Genomic DNA, 21,704 nt, shown 5'->3' with positions numbered 1-21,704 from the left:
GCTTGGGAGGCGACACCTAGCCGACTGTCGAATGGAGATGTTTTATTGCTCAGTTTGGCAAGTGCGGAAGTCAACACTGGTTTAATTGCCTCCATATTGAAGCTGCTGGTTTCAGTTTGGCTCAACGCAGTGCTGCACGGCAGGCTGTCTCAGTAGGGCCTTTGGAGTGTTCCAGAGAATTCAGTTCCCCCTTCCTTGCGCGTGCGCGAAATCATGACGGTTTGTCTTGTTGCTTGGTTGACATGAATGTGATTTATAAAATATTTGACAAATATTTTATGTCAGTCTTTACACTGAGAACACAGGGGCCAGGGGGAACAGATTCCCCGGGGGAACCGTTTCCCTGGAGACCTGAGGAAAGTGGTTCCCCCCTGTATATTACAGTCTGGCCATTTATAACGCAATACAGTGATGATGGTGATGTATGTTACTGTGATCATCATGTATTGCAAGTTTCATCTATACATCAGTCTTTTACACTGAGAACAAGGGGGAACAGATTTCCCTGGGAGAAATCTGAAATCAATTTTCAAAAAAATTGTTTTGGGTAGAAAAACATTTTAATGGTTTTTCAAAAACTTTTTTTAAATTATTATAATTTGTATCCCCATTCTGTTGTAGACCAAGTTAACACAGAACTGATTTCTGTCTTTTGGTTTCTCTCTATTTCTGTTTATTTCTATTCTCTCTCTCTCTTCTAGCTCCGAGGATAAGGCTCTGATGGTGATGAAGGAGCCTGGCTTTCTCCATCCTCCTTCCCCCTGCCTGCCTCCTGTAAACAGGACCAAGTGCATTGAGTCAGTACTGACTTCTTGTCCATCTACTCACTTCTCTGCTTCTCTAGAGTTCCATTGGTCGGTTGCTAATCGTCTCTGATTTGATTGACAGGTTGACCCATGAGCTGCGTGGTTGGGTCCATCGTCACGAGGTGCAGCAGACTAAATTCAGACGGACGAACAACAGCCAGCACAAACCAGCCAGGACCATCCTGGTATATTGTCCTCCCCCACCCAACACACACACACACACACTGGCCCATGCCAGAACATTGGGAACCCAGTCAAAAGTCGGTCTCACATAACATGTTAATTGAAAAGCTCATTCAGACACTAATCCTCCTAAATCTCAGTCTCTCAATCCCTTTTTTCTCTCCCTCTCTCCAAACTCATGGCTTTTTTTTCTTCTTCTACCGAGTGGAATCCAGCAAGACTGAATAAAGTAAACAGGGGTTTACCAGGGATTAATACCCCCTTTTTCTAATCCATCAATATGAAATTCCAATCTGATGGCATTTGTCAGGGATTGACGACTGAAAGTTAGTCCCGGACAGTGGCCACGCCCTACTGGGTGCCATCCATGAGAACGAAGACTTTGCGTGCAGGATTGCTTGGATTCCAACATGCTGCAGGATTACTGTATAGTACAGTAGGTCGTTCTCCTCAGATGCACTGATTCATCAGTGTGCGGTCATGGGCTGGATTATTTATGGTTAGATTATGGATACGGATGTGCATTAGATGCTAAAAGAAGAAAAACATTTGTTGAATGTGATTAGTTTTCATTAAAAAAAAGAGGATTTTAGCATGGTTAGTAGCATGGTTAGTAGTATGGTTTGTAGCTCAGCAGTTTGGAACTACAGGAACTGCGCCTCATGATAAGGTCAGGGAGGATGAAATGAGATTCTGCATAAATTAAACACTGCACTGCGGGGGGGGGGGGGGGGGGGGATTTGCTCGGGGGGGATTTGCTCGGCATGAGGTTCTGTCTGAGCTAGACTTTAATTCTGCCCAACACTCAACCCAAAGCTAACACCCATTCAACACAGACGTTAGCCTTGGCAGAGCCGTAGAGGCAGGTGTTGATGGCTAGCCGTTTCCTAGACGCTAGCATTAATTAGCGCTGTCCGTAACGCCAGCACCAGCTGAGTTAACCATGGACCCAAACGAACACAGGAACACCCTCTGTCAACGACTGCTATTTTTTTGCCGTTTGCCAAGGAAACTCCCGGGGTTTTTGGAGTTAGTTGGGCCGTGAAGCACACAGCTGTCGTAGTGCACGAAACACCACACAATGTGGCGAAGAAAGGGGGCAAAAATAAGGCGAATCCCTTAACATATATTATAATTTTACGCCTGCTCACTTACTATCCTCTCTCTTTCTTTGTCGCAGAAACGAGACGAGAAGGAATCCAGTGGTGCCCAGTTTGTGACGGTGGAATATACAGACACCTCAGAGGAAAAGTTAGTTATTTTACTGTAATTTACTGTTACATGTAATAATATTGGAACATATTACAGTAAAATACTGAAGTGCTGTTGATGAGATAAAGACTTTCATTTATTAAGGACTATAAGTTCACCACCAGTTTTTACTGTCTTTTTACAGTTGAAACTTTGGAACTACTTCAAATATTTATGTCCTTGCATAGTTCAATTCTTGGTTGTAAATGCCTTCTTGGTAGGTTTAAAATAAATCTGCTATTCACTAAAGCAATATTACTGTTCCTCAAAGTTGGATATCTGAGCGTATGCAGTATGCATAATTGGGAAAACAAGCGTATGAAATCCCAGGTGGACAATGTATATTCTTAACATGTCATTTTGTTTCGGTGGTCTTCTGGGGCTGTGATGTTTCTATTTATACAACTTTTATGTTTTAGCCCCACATTTCTCTCTTAGCTCTGACTTTCCCACTTCATAACTCCTGTTGAGAGCCAGACAGTCACTCACAGCAACAGTAGCTCAGGAAGCCAATTTCCCTGTACAAGCTGTTAGAGCTGTGGGATTCTGAGTATGTTGCCCTGGGCCGGGACTCAGAATTACGGCTTTATCTACTAGTATTAATTAAATGATCTGAAACAGTGATAACGGTAGTTTTTTTGGGGGGGGAGGGAAGGAGGGAGGGCTGGTTTGTTGCTTTGTGAGTATCATAAGAGACCCTGTTAGTAAAGTGGTTGTCGTTGTCTCTACAGGAGCCAAGGTAGCGAGCTACAGGTGTACTACGCCCCCCACCACACCTACAGCGACCTCTTCGACGAGATCAATCGCCGCGGCGACACTTTCTACGTGGTGTCTTTCCGCAGGGTGAGTCATGCGATCGGCGTGTGAATGTGTTTGCACTTGTAGGAAGTTCCCAGACGGCGCACATTGTTCACCCACGGTTGGCCCCTAGGATATGACATCATGTTTTTATTCCGATTAATTATGTAACAATCAGTGGGGATTTATCTGGACGGCTTCATGCACGATTCATATTTATTTTCCCTCTAAGTACATGATTTCCATGTCTCTCAGCCAGTCCCAATGTCATGATAACGCCCGATTGGATGCAGATGGGTTTACTCATGGATGATTAATAACACATAGAGACCCAAATCTGGCAATGGTTGGTTTTCCTGGTGAAGCTAGACAATTCCTGTGAAAGTAGCATACACAGAATGTCATTATGACTATAGAAGGTTCCAGAATCCAACTTCATCAGAATAGACTTCATCAAACTTCACTTCAGGTGACAGGGCATTAACATCACTCGGCGCCTACCTCGGTTAATTTGGTTTGAGAGGGGAAAAAGAGGGTGGGGGGGCGTCAGGGGTGAAGTGTTTGAGCCTGAATACACCCTAGGGTGGAGTTCCCACCCTGAGTCTGGCCCCACGGCAGTTATTATCACCAAGACTGTGTTCTTCAAAATTCAAGTCACGACCAAATGTCAGTATTAATCTGGTTTTGCTTTATTCCAAAACACCCTTTTACTTTTATACCTGGTTTTAATTATCCGTGTCTATGTGACTAACGACGGACATCGGAAGGAATTCATGTAATTGCTTTTGTTTTTCTACGTCTGCTCCATCTGACAAGTAGTATCAAGGGAAGGGTCTCTATTCTCAACAACTACAGCTTTGACTAACAGAGAGGAAACCAAACCAGTTAAACATTTCACCACTTTCCATTAAAACATTTAAATTATCTACATAAAACCCCTTGTTCAGTTCCATCTTTCTGGACTGAACTGCCAAAATATTAACTCCACATTAACAACATTGTTTGTTTGAAAAAAAACAACACATGGTTTTGTATTCTGTTCAAAAATCACTATAAATGTCAAACATTTGTTGGTGTTCTTTCCAGTGAAGACATGTTCCCCACAAACACATGTCCTGGCTAGGGAAGGCCTGGCTACAAGGCAGCTCTTGGCTAACCTCTTGAGCACCTACAGACCCAGCAATGTGCTCTTCCAAAGCTCACGTTCAGTCTTCCATTGTCAACGTACAAGTTCATGACCCCCTTGTCGCCAAAGACCTGCTCGGTGTTGACTTGGCGATGACAGGAATTACGCCAGCTATGTCTCCTCCTGAGTTCACTGTAGGTCTGTAGGTCAAGTGGCGACACATGAGCTCTGGACTCGTTTGCGCTAGCTTTGCTCCTGTCCGTCAGGAAGGTGGCTCACTGCAGTTAGGTTTCATGAGTACAATAGGGGGTCAGATGGCTGAGCGGTTAGGGAATTGGGCTATTAATCAGAAGGTTGCTGGTTCGATTCCTGGTCGTGCAAAATGACGTTGTGTCCTTGGGCAAGGCACTTCACCCTACTTTCCTCGGGGGGAATTTCCCTGTACTTACTGTAAGTCGCTCTGGATAGAGGATGGAGTGGTATACTGAGCCAGCATACCAAGCCGTCGTCACTCAACTTGTCAACGTTGACCTTGTTGATTGTCTGTGATTTGACTGCCTCTTTGGCTTTTTCCGAAGAATCAAATAAACCCCTTTTTCAGGGTTTATTTGCATGTGTTTTGTTTCCTGGGTTTCAGGGTGCGTGTGTGTGTGTCCTGCGTTGGAGGGGGGGAGGGGTTGCTTTTGTTTTCCAGCCCATTTTGTGTGATGTTTGAACAAGCCTGCCAAACCTCTGGACTTCATTTGAGATTTGTTTAAACTCTGAAGCCATGAGCATCGAACTTCATTTTTGTTTTTAGTCGAATGACTAATGATAATCGCACTGTTGGGTTCATCCTGAAGATCTTGTGAACTGCAGGGCTCGACAATAATGATGGCCGGATGGCCTGGGGCTAGTGAAAAGTAACATTGGGACAGTTAAACTAGCAACTCACTGTCCTGATTGGGCCACTGCAAAGCATTGATTTATTGTAAAACATTGTAATGCAAAATACAATGCATTGTAAAACTTAACATCCTGCATGTTTTGCTATCTGCTAAATGCATAAATAACCTGCAGCTCGTGGGGCGCACCGTTGGCCAATCAAGAGATAAGTAGTAAGTGAAGAGTGGTTGTCAAATTGTAATTCTTTAATCACAATAAATGTTTTAACAACTGGCGCAAGACACTGAAGTGAAGATGTCAGCAAAGGAGAGCTACGAGCTCAAACGGAAAGCGACTTTTTTAATGTAACTAAGATGCACTGTGTCGTCGGTCGTATTTTCCCGCCTAAAGCAGACAAAAGTGGATCTTTTTACACTGGCACCGACAATTTTGGAAAACAATCCCTGACCAGCCATGCTAATAGCAGACAGCACCTGGTTTGCGTGACGGCTAAGCGGGTGGTTGACAATTCATCTTCCAGGCCGTTGACAATGCTGGTCAGGAATTTAAATGCAGATGCCCATCGTGTTATTGTACGACTTATAACAACGGCATATCACGTAATTGAGACGGGCCAGACGTTCGTCTGGTTCCCCCAGGCTATTATACTGCAGCAGAAGAATGGTGTTGACTTGGTTACTCAGTATCATACATTATTACAGTATCATATATTAGCATTGAGGGACCAGAGGTTTCAGTTTCAGCCAGACAGAGTTGTGCAGAGATGGCTTTTAGAGAGAGGGGAGAGAGCACGTCATGTTTGAGCGTAAAGGTCAATTGTTTTGCTGACTATTACTTTTTTCTTTTTTATCACTAGAAATGTGATTTCATTTTAGTTATTTTTATATCCAGGATGTGTTTAATACATGGTTAAACATGTTAACAGAATAACATAACTTATACGTCTTTGGTTTAGTTGTAACAATTATAAATTACAACTTTTGGAGGGGGGGCCAGTCAAAATGTTCTTGGGGCCAGTAAGTTTCAAACTCACTGGCAATTATTTATTTTTTTGAGCCCTGAACTGCTTTGGTGGTCATCTTGTGTGCTTTGACATGGCCCTGCGCACGATCCTGCGATGCTTTTGTCTTTGGTGGACTTTTTTTGAGGTGATGGAAAGTAATCAACACGCTTCCGGTGTGCTTGGCACCTGCGACTTGGCGTGCAAGACGAGGGAGGTGAGGTGGTGGAAACGCCGCGGGCCAACGTCCAGGAAGGTTCCAGAAACCTGAAACCTCGCCATGTCATCTTGGCAGTCGTGCGGGTCTCTGACGAGAGGAGGTTTCTCCTGCCTGCTCCCTCTGCCCATGGTCCTCTCTCCTCCCTTCTTCTCAGACATGTCATCATACTATTGTCTTTTTCTCTTTCTTGTTGTGTGTCCTATTTTCTGCCAACCGGCTACCTCACAACCCATCGTTCGTCCTCATGCACGATTCTCCTACTCGACGTGTTGCTTCTCTGTGGCGCCGAAGTGTTCCAAAAGAGGCTGGCCTACAGAAGCTCTGTGGCCTTCAAACTATTGTTCTCCCCCCCCCCCCCCCAAATCTCCTTCCCTGGCCTCTAATCAGGCCTCTAAATTCCATCCCCGGACCAGGAGAGTCGAAGGCCTGGGATTGGGGATAGCAGGACTCTGGTTGGCCCCAATGCCAGACCTCTCGACCTTTCCTGGTAGGGGAAACGTGGGATATAGATCAGATCAGAGGAGGACATCCTCCACTCCTGCTCTCTCTCTTTTCTCTTTCTTTATTGAGTTCTCTCCATGTGTTTGCTTTCACGGCGGTTACCAGGTTTCCCAGTGGCCTACTTAACTACTGATGGATGGAAAACCTGTCGCGCTTCTTTAACTCCCCTAGACCCATCTTGTCGTCCCTCCTTGGCGGGAACGTCAAAGCCCGGGCCCAAAGTTTAACCGACAGCAAGTCGTGTCATGTGTGGGAAAAGAGGAGATCAGGGAAGAGTCATTGTGGTTTTTATGACCTATCCTATCTGTACTTTAGGCCAGGAGAAGAGTGAGTGTGACAGTTTGTTATGCTAGTGGGGACTGGCTCACACATGTTTGCTTTCGCACCAACATTCCTCTAACATCTTCTGAACGCATGTCATTTACCTCCATTAGTACCTCTCGCTTTCTTGCTCTTTCCCCTTTTTTTTTTTTTTTTTTTTTGGGGCGGCGCTTTCCTTTGACTCCCGTTAGACTTGGATGCGTTTGACCTGTACCCCCTGTGTCACATACGCTTACTAACTTAATTGTGTGTCCAGGGTCTGTTACGCCCCAAGATCCCCACACCACTTAGACGTACAGATGTCAACTGTTTGACAACTGTCTCAATTTCAAAGCTTAACCACTTAAAACCTTTTGAACTGAGGGGCGGGGCACGTACCCATGTGGCTGCATCGTGGCTTTTGAATACCATGTTTATGGGTCCCTGTGAGGGGGAGGGGGGCAGGGGGTAAGGGGGCTTTCATGTTTGCTATCGTCGTCTTTGACTGTGAACTTTCGGACCTTTTAGTACCCCATCTGTGAGTTGGAGAGCTGGCGCCTCGTTGTTAGATAGTGCAGGGGGTCAGATGGCTGAGCGGTTAGGGAGTCGGGCCATTAATCAGAAGGTTGCCGGTTCGATTGCCAAAATGATGTTGTGTCCTTGGGTAAGGCACTTCACCCTACTTGCCTCGGGAGAGAATAAGTCACTCTGGATAACTGCTATATGACTAAATGTAAATGTAGTGCGACGGCGTCGAAGAGGGTGCGATTCAGATGCACGTTTGTGCTGTGGCCACCAGCTGCCGTCGACTTCAGAACGTTTCTCGAACATGCGTCTGTGTGACCCCTCTGACCTTTGCGTGCTTTTGTCTTCCCAGGATCACCTGCTCCTTCCTGCCACCAGCCACAACAAAGGACGTCGCCCCAAGATGTCCATGGTGCTGCCCGCCATGAACATAAACGGTAAGAGAAACTATTCCTCCATCCCATTCCCCTGTGTGACATGCAGTCATCCAGCCACAGTCGGCTTCCAGAAGATAGTTTCCGGAGACTGGCTCTTCCCCAGATTCCAGAATCATTTCCCAGAACAAATGAAGGGTTCAGTGTTTACAGAACTCTAATTCACAGGGCCCACTCCATGTTAAACTGGTTTTAGAAAGCAAACTTACTGGCGACATGGTGGAGATTTCCACTCACTGGGGGAAGGGAGATTTTACTTTGTTCTCGGACCAAAAAGAGGATTCCCATAACCCAGCTTGCTAGGGCTATGGAGAAACAACTCTCATATTTAGTGTTTCAAGGTGTTTTGTGTAGCTTGATGCACATCTCTTTAATGTGAGTTGCTGCAGTGTCTTCCTTCCACAAAGCCCATGCCGGTTTGACAGAATTAGCTCCTGTTCTCCTGCTCCTCTGGTTATATGCTGGGTTGCTTTTCTGCAGCGTCGATGGGGAAATGTCAACTGTTCACAGCTTTGACGGACGTTCACAATCTCTGTGTTTTCCCCCCTAGTCCTTTTTCATCTCTCTCTCATTCCATCTCTAAATATCTCTCTCTCGATCTCGATCTCTCTCCCTCTCCCGAGAGACACATACACACTACACGAAAAGAGTCCTGGAATGAGAGCTTGATGATGCTCGGTGTAAAGTTTGCAGATGGAGGTCGTCTTTCAAGGACTTTGGCACGCGTTCTGTAAGATCTCAATCAAGAAGTTGATGAACTAAATAAACAGGAAGGAGGAATAGTAACCCTGTCACAGTACACTGTCCTGAGTACCTCAGTACCAGCTACGTGAACATGTTCTTTCCCTCCGTGTCCTTATATGGGCACAGATGAACCTTTATCATGAGCGTTTTGTTAGTATAGTACCCAAGTGTTCAGGTGTAGAGAGCGTTCATCGAACTAATTAGCTTGAATCCTCAGTTGATGTGTGTGGCAGTGAAATATCAATTGTCATTCAATGTAAGAGGTCAGACTCACTGATGTCCACCTCTCAAAGACCCAGATGACCTGTTGGTTCCACGCTACAGCCCAAATATTTCCTAAGATCGAGAGAATGTTTTTGTTTGGCTACAGCTTCGATGACATCATTTCTGTATTTTCCCTGTGGCCTCATTTTCTCTACACCACCACCAATGAAGTTTTGATGGAAAATCAGATCAAATCAGTTGACCATGAAGATTGGCATGCATTTTAAATGTCTTGATCACCAATGCCTGGTCAAGCATCAAGTCTCCGACCCATAAAAAAATTGCTTTGTGTTTAGAGAAACGCCGGGAGGACAGAGGGTGAGGAATTCTTGAGTAACTAATCTGTTGTTCTTGGCCTATCAACTATCCCTTATCACTGACCCGCCCTCTCTTCTTCCACTCTCTATCCCAGTGTCTCGCTCTCTCGTTCTGCTTCTGGCCATAGCATCAGATTTGATTAGCGCTAAAAGCTAGCCCATAGAGAAGTGAGTCAATGCAACATGATCCCCTTGCTTAGCAGGGAAGACCCAGGCATTGGGAAATACTCGGGGGGGCAGTTTGGGAGGATGAAGATGAATGAAGGTAAACATTGTTCTTGGTTGGTCCTGTCAGGCAAGAATGCTAAAGCCAGGTCTCTCAGTTGACCCATTGAAATTCGGACTAAATGGAGAAACTCTATAGCTGCTTTACATTTAATTGCCTCGAGTCCCGAACAAAAGTATTATTCAGTGGAAGATGCGATGTTAGTTACCACAACGAAATTACATATTTAATCTGTTGTGGAAGCATGCACACGTTAACCACCTTGGGTAAATCCAAACATTGTGCTTGCCTGTGTGCGCTTCCCACACACTCACCAGATGTGCCTTCTCTCTCGTCTCATAAATCAAGCTTTGTAAGCTTGTAGTTTACCTAACGCTTTGGTCCTGTCAGGAAACCAACAATATTAAGTCTTTGCACCTTAAATGTTTTTTGGCTTGTCTTCTTAATTCAATTGTACACTTCCAAACCTCTGAGTGTGATCATCTTGTTTTTAGATTTTAAATCTAGATTCATTTGTTTCTAGTATACATGTCTTATCTAGTGACTTAATTTAAGTAAATGATACGTCATTTTAGGATATCTTATCAAGTGAAATGTTCATGCACTGGCAGCCAAATGTACTTGTTTCAAGCATAAGCGAGCTCAAAACGAAGATTTTTCCACTTAAATTTGCTATAGCCTTTTTGCAGCGTAGCTAATCTATTTTTAGGTGGGCTGCGATCTACAGTCTTGTACCCAGGCTGTTCCTGGTGGTCTGACCCTGACCTTAGAGCACAGTGTGTTGTACTTTTACATAGTGATTACCTCCCTACTGCAGAAACCCTTTCCTGTTTGGGGGGGGCGCGGGGGAGGGTTGGGGGGGCGGGGGGGGGAGGGTTGGGGAGGGGGGGAAGTCTCCAATCCCCGCAGCAGCCTCACACAGTCCCACATGTCACCCAAATGACAGGCTCTCAGGGGAACATTCCCCCGGTTTATGTAATCTGTGTTTGAAACTCCAAAGTGATTATGTGCAAATGTACATCTTTAGCTGGGCAAGACTCTTAGAATAGCAAGACCCTTGGTCCTTCTTGCACGTTTGATTGCTCCACGTCAGACGGTAATTCTTTCCAGCTCCTCCGCCAGCCTCTCGTTTAGGAATGCCTCCCCTTTCGCGTCACTCGTTAAAATGACTTTCATCTGGTGGAGGTGGATGTGCTCTGCTAATAGGGAGCGCTTGTATGGTCTGTCCAGGACAATCACACGCAGTTGGGGATTTAGACTTTGATGTAGGCCATCGGCTATTTCTGTCTGGCGGGTGTATCTACGGTTGAGGGGTTCTGGTGAAGTTGGTCCCTATTCTCAGCTGTGATCCTGGGACCTGGGTCTGGCTGCGTGCCTGCTCCTTACAAGGAGCGGAGCACCCCCTCCTCTGTTTATTTAATGATCCCCTTCGTTTGAAAGTAGCTCAATCAATTTGAAGTGACATGTTTGAAGGAGAAGAATATTTAAAGATGACGTAGTAGGCCTTGTGTTTTGATTACAGATGGTTCCACTGTGTGATATTACACACACACACACACACACACATAGACACACACAGCCTGCAGCTTCCATGGTTTGGTGTTCAGGAGAGCGTAGCATGGATGCAGAGTGTGACAGAGGTTTGAGAGAGTAAGCAATAGTTTGGGTCAGATTTTCCTACAGCCTACCTAGACCCAAATCACCAGAGACAAGAACAGAACCACCAGCATCTCTTTATCAGACCAGATGTTTCGCCCTGGGCACAGTGTTTCCCCAACACAGGCCTTATAAAGTCTTGAACAATGATGTAGTCACAGCTCTATCGCCCTCTTATAAGGCTAAGGAGAAACATTGGCTGCCTTCTTGCTTACCTTTTAATGCCATCTATTTACTGTTGGGTCTATTTAATGTTGATAGGACCGCCAAACTAGATATTAACGGGGAATTGACTGGTCTGGTTTCGTTTAAGCATCCCTTAGGGTTATGTAATGGATATTGTACGAGACGCTCTTTTCATTTTATTAACTCCAAAGGGCTTAAATGCTCTGGTTTGCCAATTAATTACTTCCTCTTTGTTTCCAAATATACCCCCCCTCCCCAACATCTCCGTGCCTATCTGGTAAATTCCCCCCTTTGCTGACCCGCCCTGCTACAGTTTCCTCGCTGTATTGTCAGACTCCGGGTCTTTATGAACACTCACTGGCACACCTTCCCCTGAGCGGCTGCCACCAAAGAGGCCATGCAGAAACGTTCTGGAATGTTTCCAGATGGCACATGCAAAACGGGGAAGAGTGGAGGGAGACCTGAAAGACTAAAGAGGGCTAGCTTTTAAGGGTAAGGGGAGAGAGAAAGAGAGAGAGAGGGGGGGGGGGGGGTTGGCAGTTACCTCAAAGTCCTGCTTTTTTGAAGTCGTGCCATGTGGCAGGGTGTGTTTGTTCCTGCCCTGTCTCAATGTTTAAACCACACAATCAGTGGTCTGTGCAGAACCTGGGGTGTTCTACCACATTCCATGAGACCCCTTCAGACGGTGAAGTTACACCCGAGGTCACCCTAAGAACACGCTGTACGACCGACGTCCAAACCTCTCCGTAGAGCGAGCTCCGGTACCTGGAGGCGCCCGAATCCGACCCAGCTTGGATCTCCAGGCCCCGGGTGAGGCAGGCATGGCGTGACAAGATAGAAAGCTCCCTCGGCTTCATGAGATCCCTGTTCGAAATACAGGAACCGTTTTAAAAGGCTCAGTCTCAGACCAGGTGCCGTGGCGGAGTTGCACACACCGGCCTCAAATCTTCTTTTGGAGATATGAATCCCCCCCCATCTGCAGATAGAGCCGTCAGACAGGGAGCTTACGATCCGACAAAGGCCGAGCAGATCTTTCACCGTCTGGAAAACTCCAGGAAGGAGCTATGGAGGAAGCTAATGCTTTTGACAGGTGTCTCTAGAAGAAAGAGAAGAAGAAGAAAAAGAAAAAAAAAGACTGCATGCTTCAAGCCACCTTCCAGTCCTCGGAGGCATCTTAAAGCTCTCTTCAGCTCCCTTTTTGGGCCCTACCAGAGCCCAGTAAAACCGGATGAGGCGCACCGCTCGTGTCCAGTCCATATGGGGCGGAGGATTACGGTTCTCTCACGCACTCCCCTCTCCACATGCCCCTCGAGAGCCATTCTGAGTACTGGATACAATGCATGCAATGCTGTGGGATGCCATAAACCTGTCAGGCATCTATTCACTACATGTTTCAGGTGGTTTTGTTAACAAGAACGATTTTACAAGCTTGTCCATTCTGGAGCGTTAAATCGATTGGACATAGTCTTAACAATATGCGTAAGCATCCTATTATGACTCCACCGAGGAATCTAAAGACTGTACTCTCGAGAGTACAATATAAATAAACATTGTACTAAAGGCCCACTGTAAACAAAATATATAAAAAACCTTAAGCCACGTCTGTCAAACTAGGATATTTGTCCACTCGTTATTCGAGTGTGGAATTTGTATTTACTTGTTTGTGAGGCTTGAAGATGACCTTGAATGTTGAAATCTGTGCGTGACTTTGAAGTTGAACTGGGAAGAAAAGGAAGGGAGACTGTCCCTCTAGTCTCCCTTCCGGGTTTTTCCTCCAAAACTTTGACGCATTGTCATTGATCACCCTCTCTTTCCCTCCCTCTCTCCTCTCTCCGTCTCTCCCTCCCTCTCTCTCCCTCCCTCCCTCTCTCCATCTCTCCTTCTCTCTCCCTCCCTCTCTCTCCCTCCCTTTCTCTCTCTCTCTTTCTCTCTCTCTCTCTCTCTCTCTCTCTCTCTCTCTCCCCCTCCCTCCCTCTCTCCCTCTCCCTCCCTCTCTCTTTCTTTTCCTTCACCATCCAGGGTACTGCCCTTTTGTTATTTTCTCTTCCTCCCCCTTCATTTGCATGTCCTGCTTTCTTTACACCCGTTGTGATGTTTCTCTGAGAGGCAGGGATGGAGTGACTCACATCTGCCTCCCCACCGCCCTTCCACACGGCTCATGACCCCCGCCGCCCCGCATTACAAAACAAACTCGCCCACCCCTAAGCACCGACTCCCTGTGTAGTGTCATCTGGACAATCCTTCTTAAGGAGAAGATGGAATATCTATGCAACAGCTAGGCCTAGGCATACTGGGATTCATATCTCACCAGGAAGCCTTTACGCATGAATTAAGTGTGTGAATGAATATTCTTCTGTGGGTCTCGCAGGGTTTGTATGTGTACTGTGTGCTTTAATAATGAGGATCCACCTTGCTGTCATCTTTTCTAAGGTGGAATGCTGGTTCATCCATCCCATTGTGACATATTTATGTGTTTGTTTTGTAAATGCCCTGATGGTCTCTCTGTGTTCTGTTTTGTTTGACTGGCGGCTATTGCAGACTCCATTATAAAGGACAAGGAGTTTGAGGTGATGATGCAGATCGACTGTGAGGTCACAGACACCAGGATCCTCCACATCAAGTCCTCCAGTATCCCAGCATTCCTTCGTGTCAACCGCACCGACACCCTCTACCCACCCTCCCCCGCCGACAGCCAAGCCACACCCCCTGTTGCCGTCCTCATGGGTTCAGCGTAAGCCGACTCAACCAATCCATGCAGCTGGATAAAATATCAGTCAGTACCTCATACAGAAGCATTGAGGTCATAAATACTGACAACTTGACAAAACCAGGATCTAACTCTTCAACATTGCACTCTTTACCACCAAAAACGATACTATGTTTATGAGTACATTTGGCACCATCCCCCCCAAAAAACAAGTGTATCTTTGAATTGGAGGAAGTTGTAAGTGCATTCATGGAACCCATACATTCATGAGGCAGCTTGAGTGGTTGATGTCTGTCAGCTTTTCTGTTTTGGGTTTAATGTCCGTCACGGTCGTTGAGAGGGAGGGGGGGGGGGCTGAGACGGTGTGTGGCAGGGTGGTGTGTGCCCTCTTGTACCCCAGACCCTCTGAACAAGGGTAATTGCTGAACAGCAGGGGGCCGAGGCACTGAACCCTAATTCACCCGGTCAAAACACAAATACTTCGACCCCCTGGTGGCAATCCCTGAAGGCTGCCTTTTGGCTTTCTCTCTCGCTTCCTTTCTCTCTCCCAGTCTTTCTTTCTTTAACCTCTTTTCCCGCTCTTTCTGGTGAGCTTCTGTATGTGAAAACGGATTGGAGATTATTAAAGGTGTTCCATAGAACTCCGATTCCTTAGAATTCCGATTCCGAGGATTCTCTGGGGACAATATGGCCACCTACTCTCAGGGAGAAAACTGTGAAAGCTAGCAGTCCAACCGCTGAAATTCTGTGGTGTCTTTTGTTGTGATTGGTTGTAGTGCTCGTGTTCTGTTTTAAGTTATGCAGATCTATTTTACTGTGCTGAAGCTGATGCTCTTTCATAAGGGGGATATTCAAACAGTGAAAACAAATAATTTAACTTTATTAGACTTCTGTTTTGAGATACAAGCAACATCTAAGATGAAAAAAAAAAGTATGTTCAAAACAGATGATGACTTAATAGTAGGCCAACATTTATGATATTTACAACATAAAGAATAATTGGAATTGGACTAAATAGGGAAGAGCCTATTCATGAGTGTTGAAGTTTCGTTTTGACATGGTCCGGTCAAATCCAATACTATTCTAATATTGGTTGTTATATTGACTTGTTCACTCTGACTTGACCATCCACTAAGCCCATTTGCACTTTTATGAAAGTGCACTTAAAAAGCCTTTTCTGTTTGCAGATAATCCCTGTACTATTTATCTTACTGACTTTTATTTCTAAGATAGTGAAAAGATGCAGAATGAAGAAATGCAGAATGTTTTTATAACAATATCATAGTGTATACCAATGTTATCCCCCAAAACTGCACTCGCCATTTACATGTTTTCTAAAATCTCTGTTCTTTGTCTTCTTCATTGATCCACTCATAGATTGAATGAATATTATAAGTGTTCAAGCAGCGTCTATGACTAGCATACTATTCTCATTGTTGCCATTTTAATTAATAGTAGGGGAAAATGCAGGTTTAATGTGTGGTTGGAAACAAGAGACTGTTGGGGTTTTGATCATATCTTATTTGAAATGAATGCCTTTTAGTTTGTTTTGTAGAATTGTGTTTGGGAATCCTGATCGTCCCCTTTCATACCTATTTAAAATTCTATGACATATTAGCTACAGTACATCGTACAACGCTTGTGAATGTCTTCGGTGGATTTGTCCAGTAGCTGCATTTGGTTCAAAACAATGTCTTTTTTTTTTGTACTAATCCCATTCAGGAAGCGAAAAACATTTTACTTTTACCTGAGTTATGTTTGTCACAACACAAATTCGAAATGCAGGTCAATAAAACACTGGATTTACGTGTAACATGTTCATGTTTCTTTTCTGCTTGGTGGTGAGGTTTCTTTAACTTTTGTCTTGACTGTGAACAATTACAGAAATGTATCTTCTGATGAGAGACTTGAAATGGGCCTGTTGTGTCATGAGGAACCTGTGGCTGTAACTTGATTTAGTGCCCATGAAAATGAAGGGAATGCATTTTATGGTCTTTGGTTATACTTGTATGGTCTCTCTCGGTAGTCTTTATATATATAGAAATATCTGGTTGCTTCTCATCCAGACAGTCTTGAGATTGGATTACCGCTTGCAGGAGGTAATTATAGTCTCTTTGACTTCAACTGTGAATTGAAACCTACAAATGAAGCAACAGCAGTTAGCGTTTTTTAACCTTTTAATTGCAGTCTCTTCAAAACAGTAAAATGCGATATGGAGGGAGTAAGTGCTGTCACAAGACAAAGGTCAACTATCCTTGATGTTACTACATAGCAGGTTTCTATGTACACAGATTTAAAGACAACGGGTATATAACAAGTAAAGGGTAAAGGTATGTATAAAACTAAATATTTTTTACTTGTAAACAAGCTTTTATGGAAACAACTTTATGGAAACTTGCATTGATATAACAGAATAAATGGAATGATGGATTCATAGCTTTTAAACCCAAGTCTTTAGAGGGATCTTAATTGGATGTCTCTACATTCATGTATCTCACCGTGATTTCTATATTACAGTATTTACAGTACAACATATGCTGCCTGGGTTTCACCTAACTGTATAACTTTTTCAATTTACCAGGTGACGTCTCCTGATCGTTTACCAAACATTTAAAAAAATACTTCTAAGAATGGCCTTATGGACTGATCTACAATCCATTTTAGCAAATGCAATATTTTGCGTCAACTATTTTTTAAAGAATGGTAGGCTATCCTAACCTCCCTCTTGCAGTGTGTCTGCATAGGCAAACTTCACATCATAAGTGACCTGATGTCCATTGTCCCAGGCATACAACATTCCCTCCTTAGGGTTGTAGTCGACCTGTGTGGTGTACGTGTAGTTGTTGGTGAACGGCATTCTGGGAATCATCTGAGTGTTTGTGTGCGTGTCGAAGGCATACGACAGGTTAGCGTCCTTGCGGTTGTAGCTGTCGACGGCGTACAGAACGCCGCACACGATGAAGCAGTTCCCGTATCGGTTCCTCCTCAGTCCGGTTCTCCACGTTGTCTCTCTCTGCACGCTCAGGTCCAAGGGGTTCATCCGGGTCAGAACGATCACTTCCTGTAGGAAGCCGTCGTCGTCCAGTGCTGGGTAGATGACCCACAGCCCGCTCTCGTCCACCGCGAAATCGATGTCGGAGTGGCCGCGCCATTGCCATGGCGACTCCGTCTCCTCGAAGACGGCATCGTGTAGCATGGTCCAGGCCGCCACGTAGCGCAGACGCAGGTCGAACTTGATGATGTCGCGGGAAAAGGCCCGGTTGTAGTAAAAGGCTCCATCGTAGACGACGTGACCGGTGCCAATCCAGTTATAAGGAAGCTTGTAGGAATTGGTGAAACGGCCTACACAGACAGACAGAGAAAGAGAGAGACAGAGAGAAAGAGATAGACAGACGGACAGAGAGAAAGAGACAGACAGACAGAGAGAGAGAGAATAAGGTATAAAGAATAGGCTACCAGATACTATATCAAGAAGGCAAATCCATGTGGCTGCTGGAACTGTATGTATGTGATATTGTGTCTGTTTGATGCTGTGGCACCTCCACTGCTTACCTTGTTTGAAGACCTCCATATTGCGGAACTCCAGCAGGTTGTTTCCATAGTAATAGTTAGTGACGTAGATCCTGTCGTCGTTTCCCAGCGGATCTTTCATCCACGCTCCCTCGTTTCGGCCATAATTGTTGTGAGTGACTGGCTCTGAGATTGTGGCCAAAGTGTCCTTACATTCACCTGTTGGCGAAAAACTCATGTCAGAAGGTTTCTGTGATTATACTACTGTACAATACTTGGCTTACGTTTGTATTTTTTACCAGATCATTTTAAAGAACTCTAAAGGAATGAAAACCAGGAAAAAAGTTAGGATAAAAATGTCAAATTATCCATCACTAGGAACTGAACTCATTACCCACCAGGCTTCCTGGTAGGTCTCTCTTCATGGTTCTGCCCTGGTTCCACTGGTTCCACTGTTTCTGGTGGAACCTCCACGTCCTCCTCGTCCCAGCTGATGCTGTACTTGCGTTTGACTGACGCTGTCTGACTGGTGGTGGTGGTGGTGGTGGTGGTGGAGATGGTGGAGGGCGGTCGAGGGGCAGAGGAGGAAGGGGTGGTGGGGGGCAGTTTTTGTGTCGAAGGCGACATGGTCAAGCCAGAGGGGGTGGGAGCTGGGGCTGTTGTCGTAGTAACAGCCTCTGTGAACAGGGTCATTATGGGTGTCACAGGAACAGAGGTGGTGGACGCCTGTGTTGCATGACCGAACGTGGTGACACCTGCTGTAGTTGGGGTCGTTCCTGGGGTGCTAGGAATACTATTAGTGGCTGTTAAAGTTGGGTTCACTTCTATGTTTCCAGGTGATTCCTGGGTGATTCCAGGGACCAGGGTGGCCATTGATGCCACTGTTGTAAGAGGTCTGTCAATGGTCTGCCTGGCAGGAGTTTTGGCTGGCCTGACCATCATAGGGATTGGCCACTTAGTTGCTCTGGCAACAGAGGGGGTTGTGACAGAAGGGTTGGTGGTGGCAGGTTGTGCTGGAATGGGCTGTTTTGATTGGCTGGTCTTCCTGGCATCTCCCTTTGGCTCTATTGCCTTTGGCTTAGCTGCTCTTGGACCCGCCCTCTCTCTGGCCCTGGAGGGAGTGGATCTGTGTTGAAGGAGTTGCTCTTCGATGAAGAGGTTTACCGGGCCGTCACCACTGAATCCATCATACTCAAAATCTAGTCAAAGAGAAAGGGGTTTAGAAATGTGACCAGCACGAAATATAATGTTGGCTATAATAAATTAAAGGACTTTAGTGACATAGTAACCATATTGAATAATGGAGATGGTAAACTACGCTCAAACAAGTGGAATTCCAGGATGTCAACCACACAAACAGCAGTTAAGACCACAAGGGTTCATGTGAGGCCAATGACGGAAGAACTTGCTTGCCGTCGTCACGACAACACGAGTGTTCCAGGACTCACAGTTTTCCCCTGGTTCCCCGTCGTCAGCAACCATGTGGTCAGACTTGTAGTAGGTCACACCCCTGATGGTCATCCCATTGGGGCCTGTCTTCACACCCTGCGGGTCCAGCCTGGCTCTTTCCTGGACGCTAGCCTGTGGGGACACCCCCGTGGTGGGCTTGGGACCTTCGCTGAAGTCCCTGGAGGGTCCAAGACTCCCAACAAACATCTCGTCGTATTTTTCCTGTCAAGAGGATAAAGTGCACAGTCTCTCGTCAGTTTGGTTCTTTAATAGCATTTGCAGTGGAGGGGAGATAGGCTGAGGATCTTTCCTGCAGGTCCCGCCCACCTCTTTGTTCTGATAGGCTGCTGCCCTGTCACTCAGCTCACTGAGATTCTTCCACATTCCCTGTCTCGGTGGGAGCGAGGGCACGGCTGGACTATCCGTCATCTGCAGCCGGGCGGGGGGAGATGCCTGCGGTTCGGTCTCATCCTGGGACTGCTCCTTTGAGACTGTCTGCATGGATGGCATTAGACAGCATAGGATTAAAAGAAATAAACCACCGTCGTAGGATGATTTTAATGAATTATAAAGTGCTAAAAGCATATTACAGGCAGTCAAATTAACTGGACAGCAGTGATTAAACACACGTTTATGTATGTTTTCCCATGAGAGCGTGTCCATGTTTTCCCGACGTATATATTCAGCTCACTGGTGAGCTGGTCATACGGTATACTGTACTTCAGACAGATTTAACTTTCCATCGTTTCAGGAAAGCCTGGATCAGACCTATGTGCCGTCCAAGTCCATAAAAGGCAGTTGCCCGTGGCAAGCAATTGAAAAACTAATAAAGTAGCGTTATTGTCCCTGTGAGAGTAGCCTACCTCATTAGACTCGCAAGTGCTTTTAAGTCCCATCACTAATTCAGCGCAGTCGCTCTACGCTTCGTTGGTAGTAAGTTTTTCTAATTGACTTCATAAACGCTCATGGCTAGAGTTTGTCCAGAGGGTGTTCTAATTGTTACAGTGATTTAAAGTTGGGTGTGCTAACCAGCTCCGAAAGATTGACTAACTTATCTTCGATATTAGCCAGGTTTTGAGAACTCAGCAAGGTGGTGCACCTCCACCTCAGTGATGAAATACTTACTTTCTCAATATTTTCCACGCGATCCAGAAGTTTAGAAGTGATGGAGTGAAGCTTCAGCAGATCCATGCCATAGAAAGACCCTTCCAACAATTCAATGATCGTGGAGAGCTGAAATAACCAAGTAGATTCCATCAGGGTTGCACTCCAAGCTAAGACACAGAAGGTTACCAACATCAAACATATTTCAATTAATTCCAGGAATCCAAATCTCCTTAATAAATGGGACAAATGGTAAAAGCTCATGGTAGAATCATCCAAGATGACGTTAGACCCTGGTCTCCATCACTTGTCATGTAGAATTGAGTTCTTCTGACGTTTGTATGGTGAGTTTGCGTCATTTCACCTTTACATTATCTTTCCCAGCCTCTCTAAGTTTCTTCAGTCGGAAATCCCCCTCGCATGGATTTACCGCCGACGGCGGAGCGATGCAGGCGCACTTGCAGTTGGGTCCAGATGTGATAGTCTCCACGGTGTAGAAGTCCTGCGACGTGGCGCTCCCCTCTTCGATCCGCCGGCAGGCGCTCCTACTCATGGGTCTGACAACACATTTACACCGACAGTCAGAGCCTTCTGAGAGTGCTTTCACTTTGTCATAATCACCCAGCAGCTACAAAGAGAAAAGGACGGAGGGCATTTTCCACCACGTAATCACAGTACATTTTCCATCAAGTACAGAAATCCATGCAATTGATGATGCAGCCTGTTTTTAATGACTGCTGAACACGAATATGATAAACGTAACAATGTTTTGTTGGAACTTCGATAGAAAAAAATGTGTGTATGAGATTATCCTCACTAACGTAACCTACCTGGGTAAGAATATTTTCCTGGCTGTCCAGTTCCTCCAGCAGAGTGTCATTTTGGTGTCCCTGGTGATCAGATGTATTGGCAGTTTGTTGGTCCGCAGCTGGCAACACCGTCCGTTCGCTCGGTGCAGCAGAGCACCATCCGAAGAAAACGCACCACATTACGCACAACAGCTTCAATTTTGCCATAATATTAGCTGTCAGAAAACAAGTGGATTTTTTTTTCTTAAAACGTTTATCTATAGTCTCTGCTTTTTCATTATCACAGACAATTCATAGAGAAGAAATGTCATTATGCTTTTTCCCCTTTTTTTAAAGACAGATTTGCAGATCGCCGTGGCATGTCCTGTTTCATGCAAAGGGCTTCAGGTAAAATGCGATGCCCTGGTTAAAATCTGGTGCAGTCCCATGTGTTTGCATCTCCTTGCAAGTAAGTCCACAGTAATACCGCCTTCGACTCCTCAGAGACGGAGAGAAAAGAGACGGGAACTGATGGACTGTAGGGGGGAGAGGAGGAGTCGGCCAAACTAATGATGCCAGGTGACTTGCGTCTGTACGGTTCTGACAAGGCGAATTCCAATTTCAAACAGAAAGAGATCAGAAAAACGATTAGGCTGCAAAATAATTTTGAGTTTTCTCAAATAAAAAAAATTGTTTTAAAATCCTTATTTTAGGGTTAGGGTAT

The 21,704-nt window shown here is 45.4% G+C and overlaps 2 protein-coding genes across 3 annotated transcripts; one reads left to right on the top strand and one right to left on the bottom strand.

Moving 5' to 3' along the window:
- Positions 1-670: 670 nt before the first annotated feature.
- atf6 (activating transcription factor 6) lies at positions 671-15,942 on the top strand. The gene is made up of 6 exons (XM_047049478.1): positions 671-797; positions 889-991; positions 2,170-2,240; positions 2,972-3,083; positions 7,948-8,032; positions 13,961-15,942. The coding sequence occupies exons 1-6, from the start codon at positions 721-723 to the stop codon at positions 14,155-14,157; spliced, it is 645 nt and encodes a 214-aa protein (XP_046905434.1). The 5' UTR covers positions 671-720; the 3' UTR covers positions 14,158-15,942.
- Positions 15,943-16,288: 346 nt separating this feature from the next.
- olfml2ba (olfactomedin-like 2Ba) lies at positions 16,289-21,527 on the bottom strand. Of its 2 annotated transcripts, none has more exons than XM_047049476.1 (8): positions 21,023-21,527; positions 20,557-20,749; positions 20,214-20,321; positions 19,416-19,583; positions 19,088-19,310; positions 18,038-18,838; positions 17,682-17,858; positions 16,289-17,471 (listed from the first exon to the last, which is right to left on the bottom strand). In XM_047049476.1, exons 1-8 carry the CDS (start codon positions 21,070-21,072, stop codon positions 16,843-16,845), a joined length of 2,349 nt encoding a protein of 782 aa, XP_046905432.1. In that variant the 5' UTR covers positions 21,073-21,527; the 3' UTR covers positions 16,289-16,842. The 2 variants fall into 2 exon arrangements, with proteins under 2 accessions (XP_046905432.1, XP_046905431.1); XM_047049475.1 differs by having other exon boundaries at positions 20,557-20,820; positions 21,023-21,514.
- Between the last annotated feature and the right edge of the window lie 177 nt (positions 21,528-21,704).

This window comes from Hypomesus transpacificus, chromosome 26 (genome assembly GCF_021917145.1).
Source record: "Hypomesus transpacificus isolate Combined female chromosome 26, fHypTra1, whole genome shotgun sequence".
NCBI lineage: Eukaryota > Metazoa > Chordata > Actinopteri > Osmeriformes > Osmeridae > Hypomesus > Hypomesus transpacificus.
The sequence above is the reverse complement of the archived record's forward strand: the minus strand, read 5'-3'. Positions and strand labels throughout refer to the sequence as shown.

What these genes read in the sequence shown, in the direction of transcription:
- atf6 (XM_047049478.1), top strand. Translation starts at nt 721, where the DNA reads ATGGTGATGAAGGAGCCTGGCTTTCTCCATCCTCCTTCCCCCTGCCTG. An exon ending in AACAGGACCAAGTGCATTGA is followed by an intron (nt 798 to 888) that starts GTCAGTACTGAC and finishes TTTGATTGACAG; the next exon opens with GTTGACCCATGAGCTGCGTG. An exon ending in AACCAGCCAGGACCATCCTG is followed by an intron (nt 992 to 2,169) that starts GTATATTGTCCT and finishes TCTTTGTCGCAG; the next exon opens with AAACGAGACGAGAAGGAATC.
- olfml2ba (XM_047049475.1), bottom strand. Translation starts at nt 21,208, where the DNA reads ATGGCAAAATTGAAGCTGTTGTGCGTAATGTGGTGCGTTTTCTTCGGA. An exon ending in GAGACCTACCAGGAAGCCTG is followed by an intron (nt 17,859 to 18,037) that starts GTGGGTAATGAG and finishes TTTCGCCAACAG; the next exon opens with GTGAATGTAAGGACACTTTG. An exon ending in TATGGAGGTCTTCAAACAAG is followed by an intron (nt 17,472 to 17,681) that starts GTAAGCAGTGGA and finishes CTGTCTGTGTAG; the next exon opens with GCCGTTTCACCAATTCCTAC.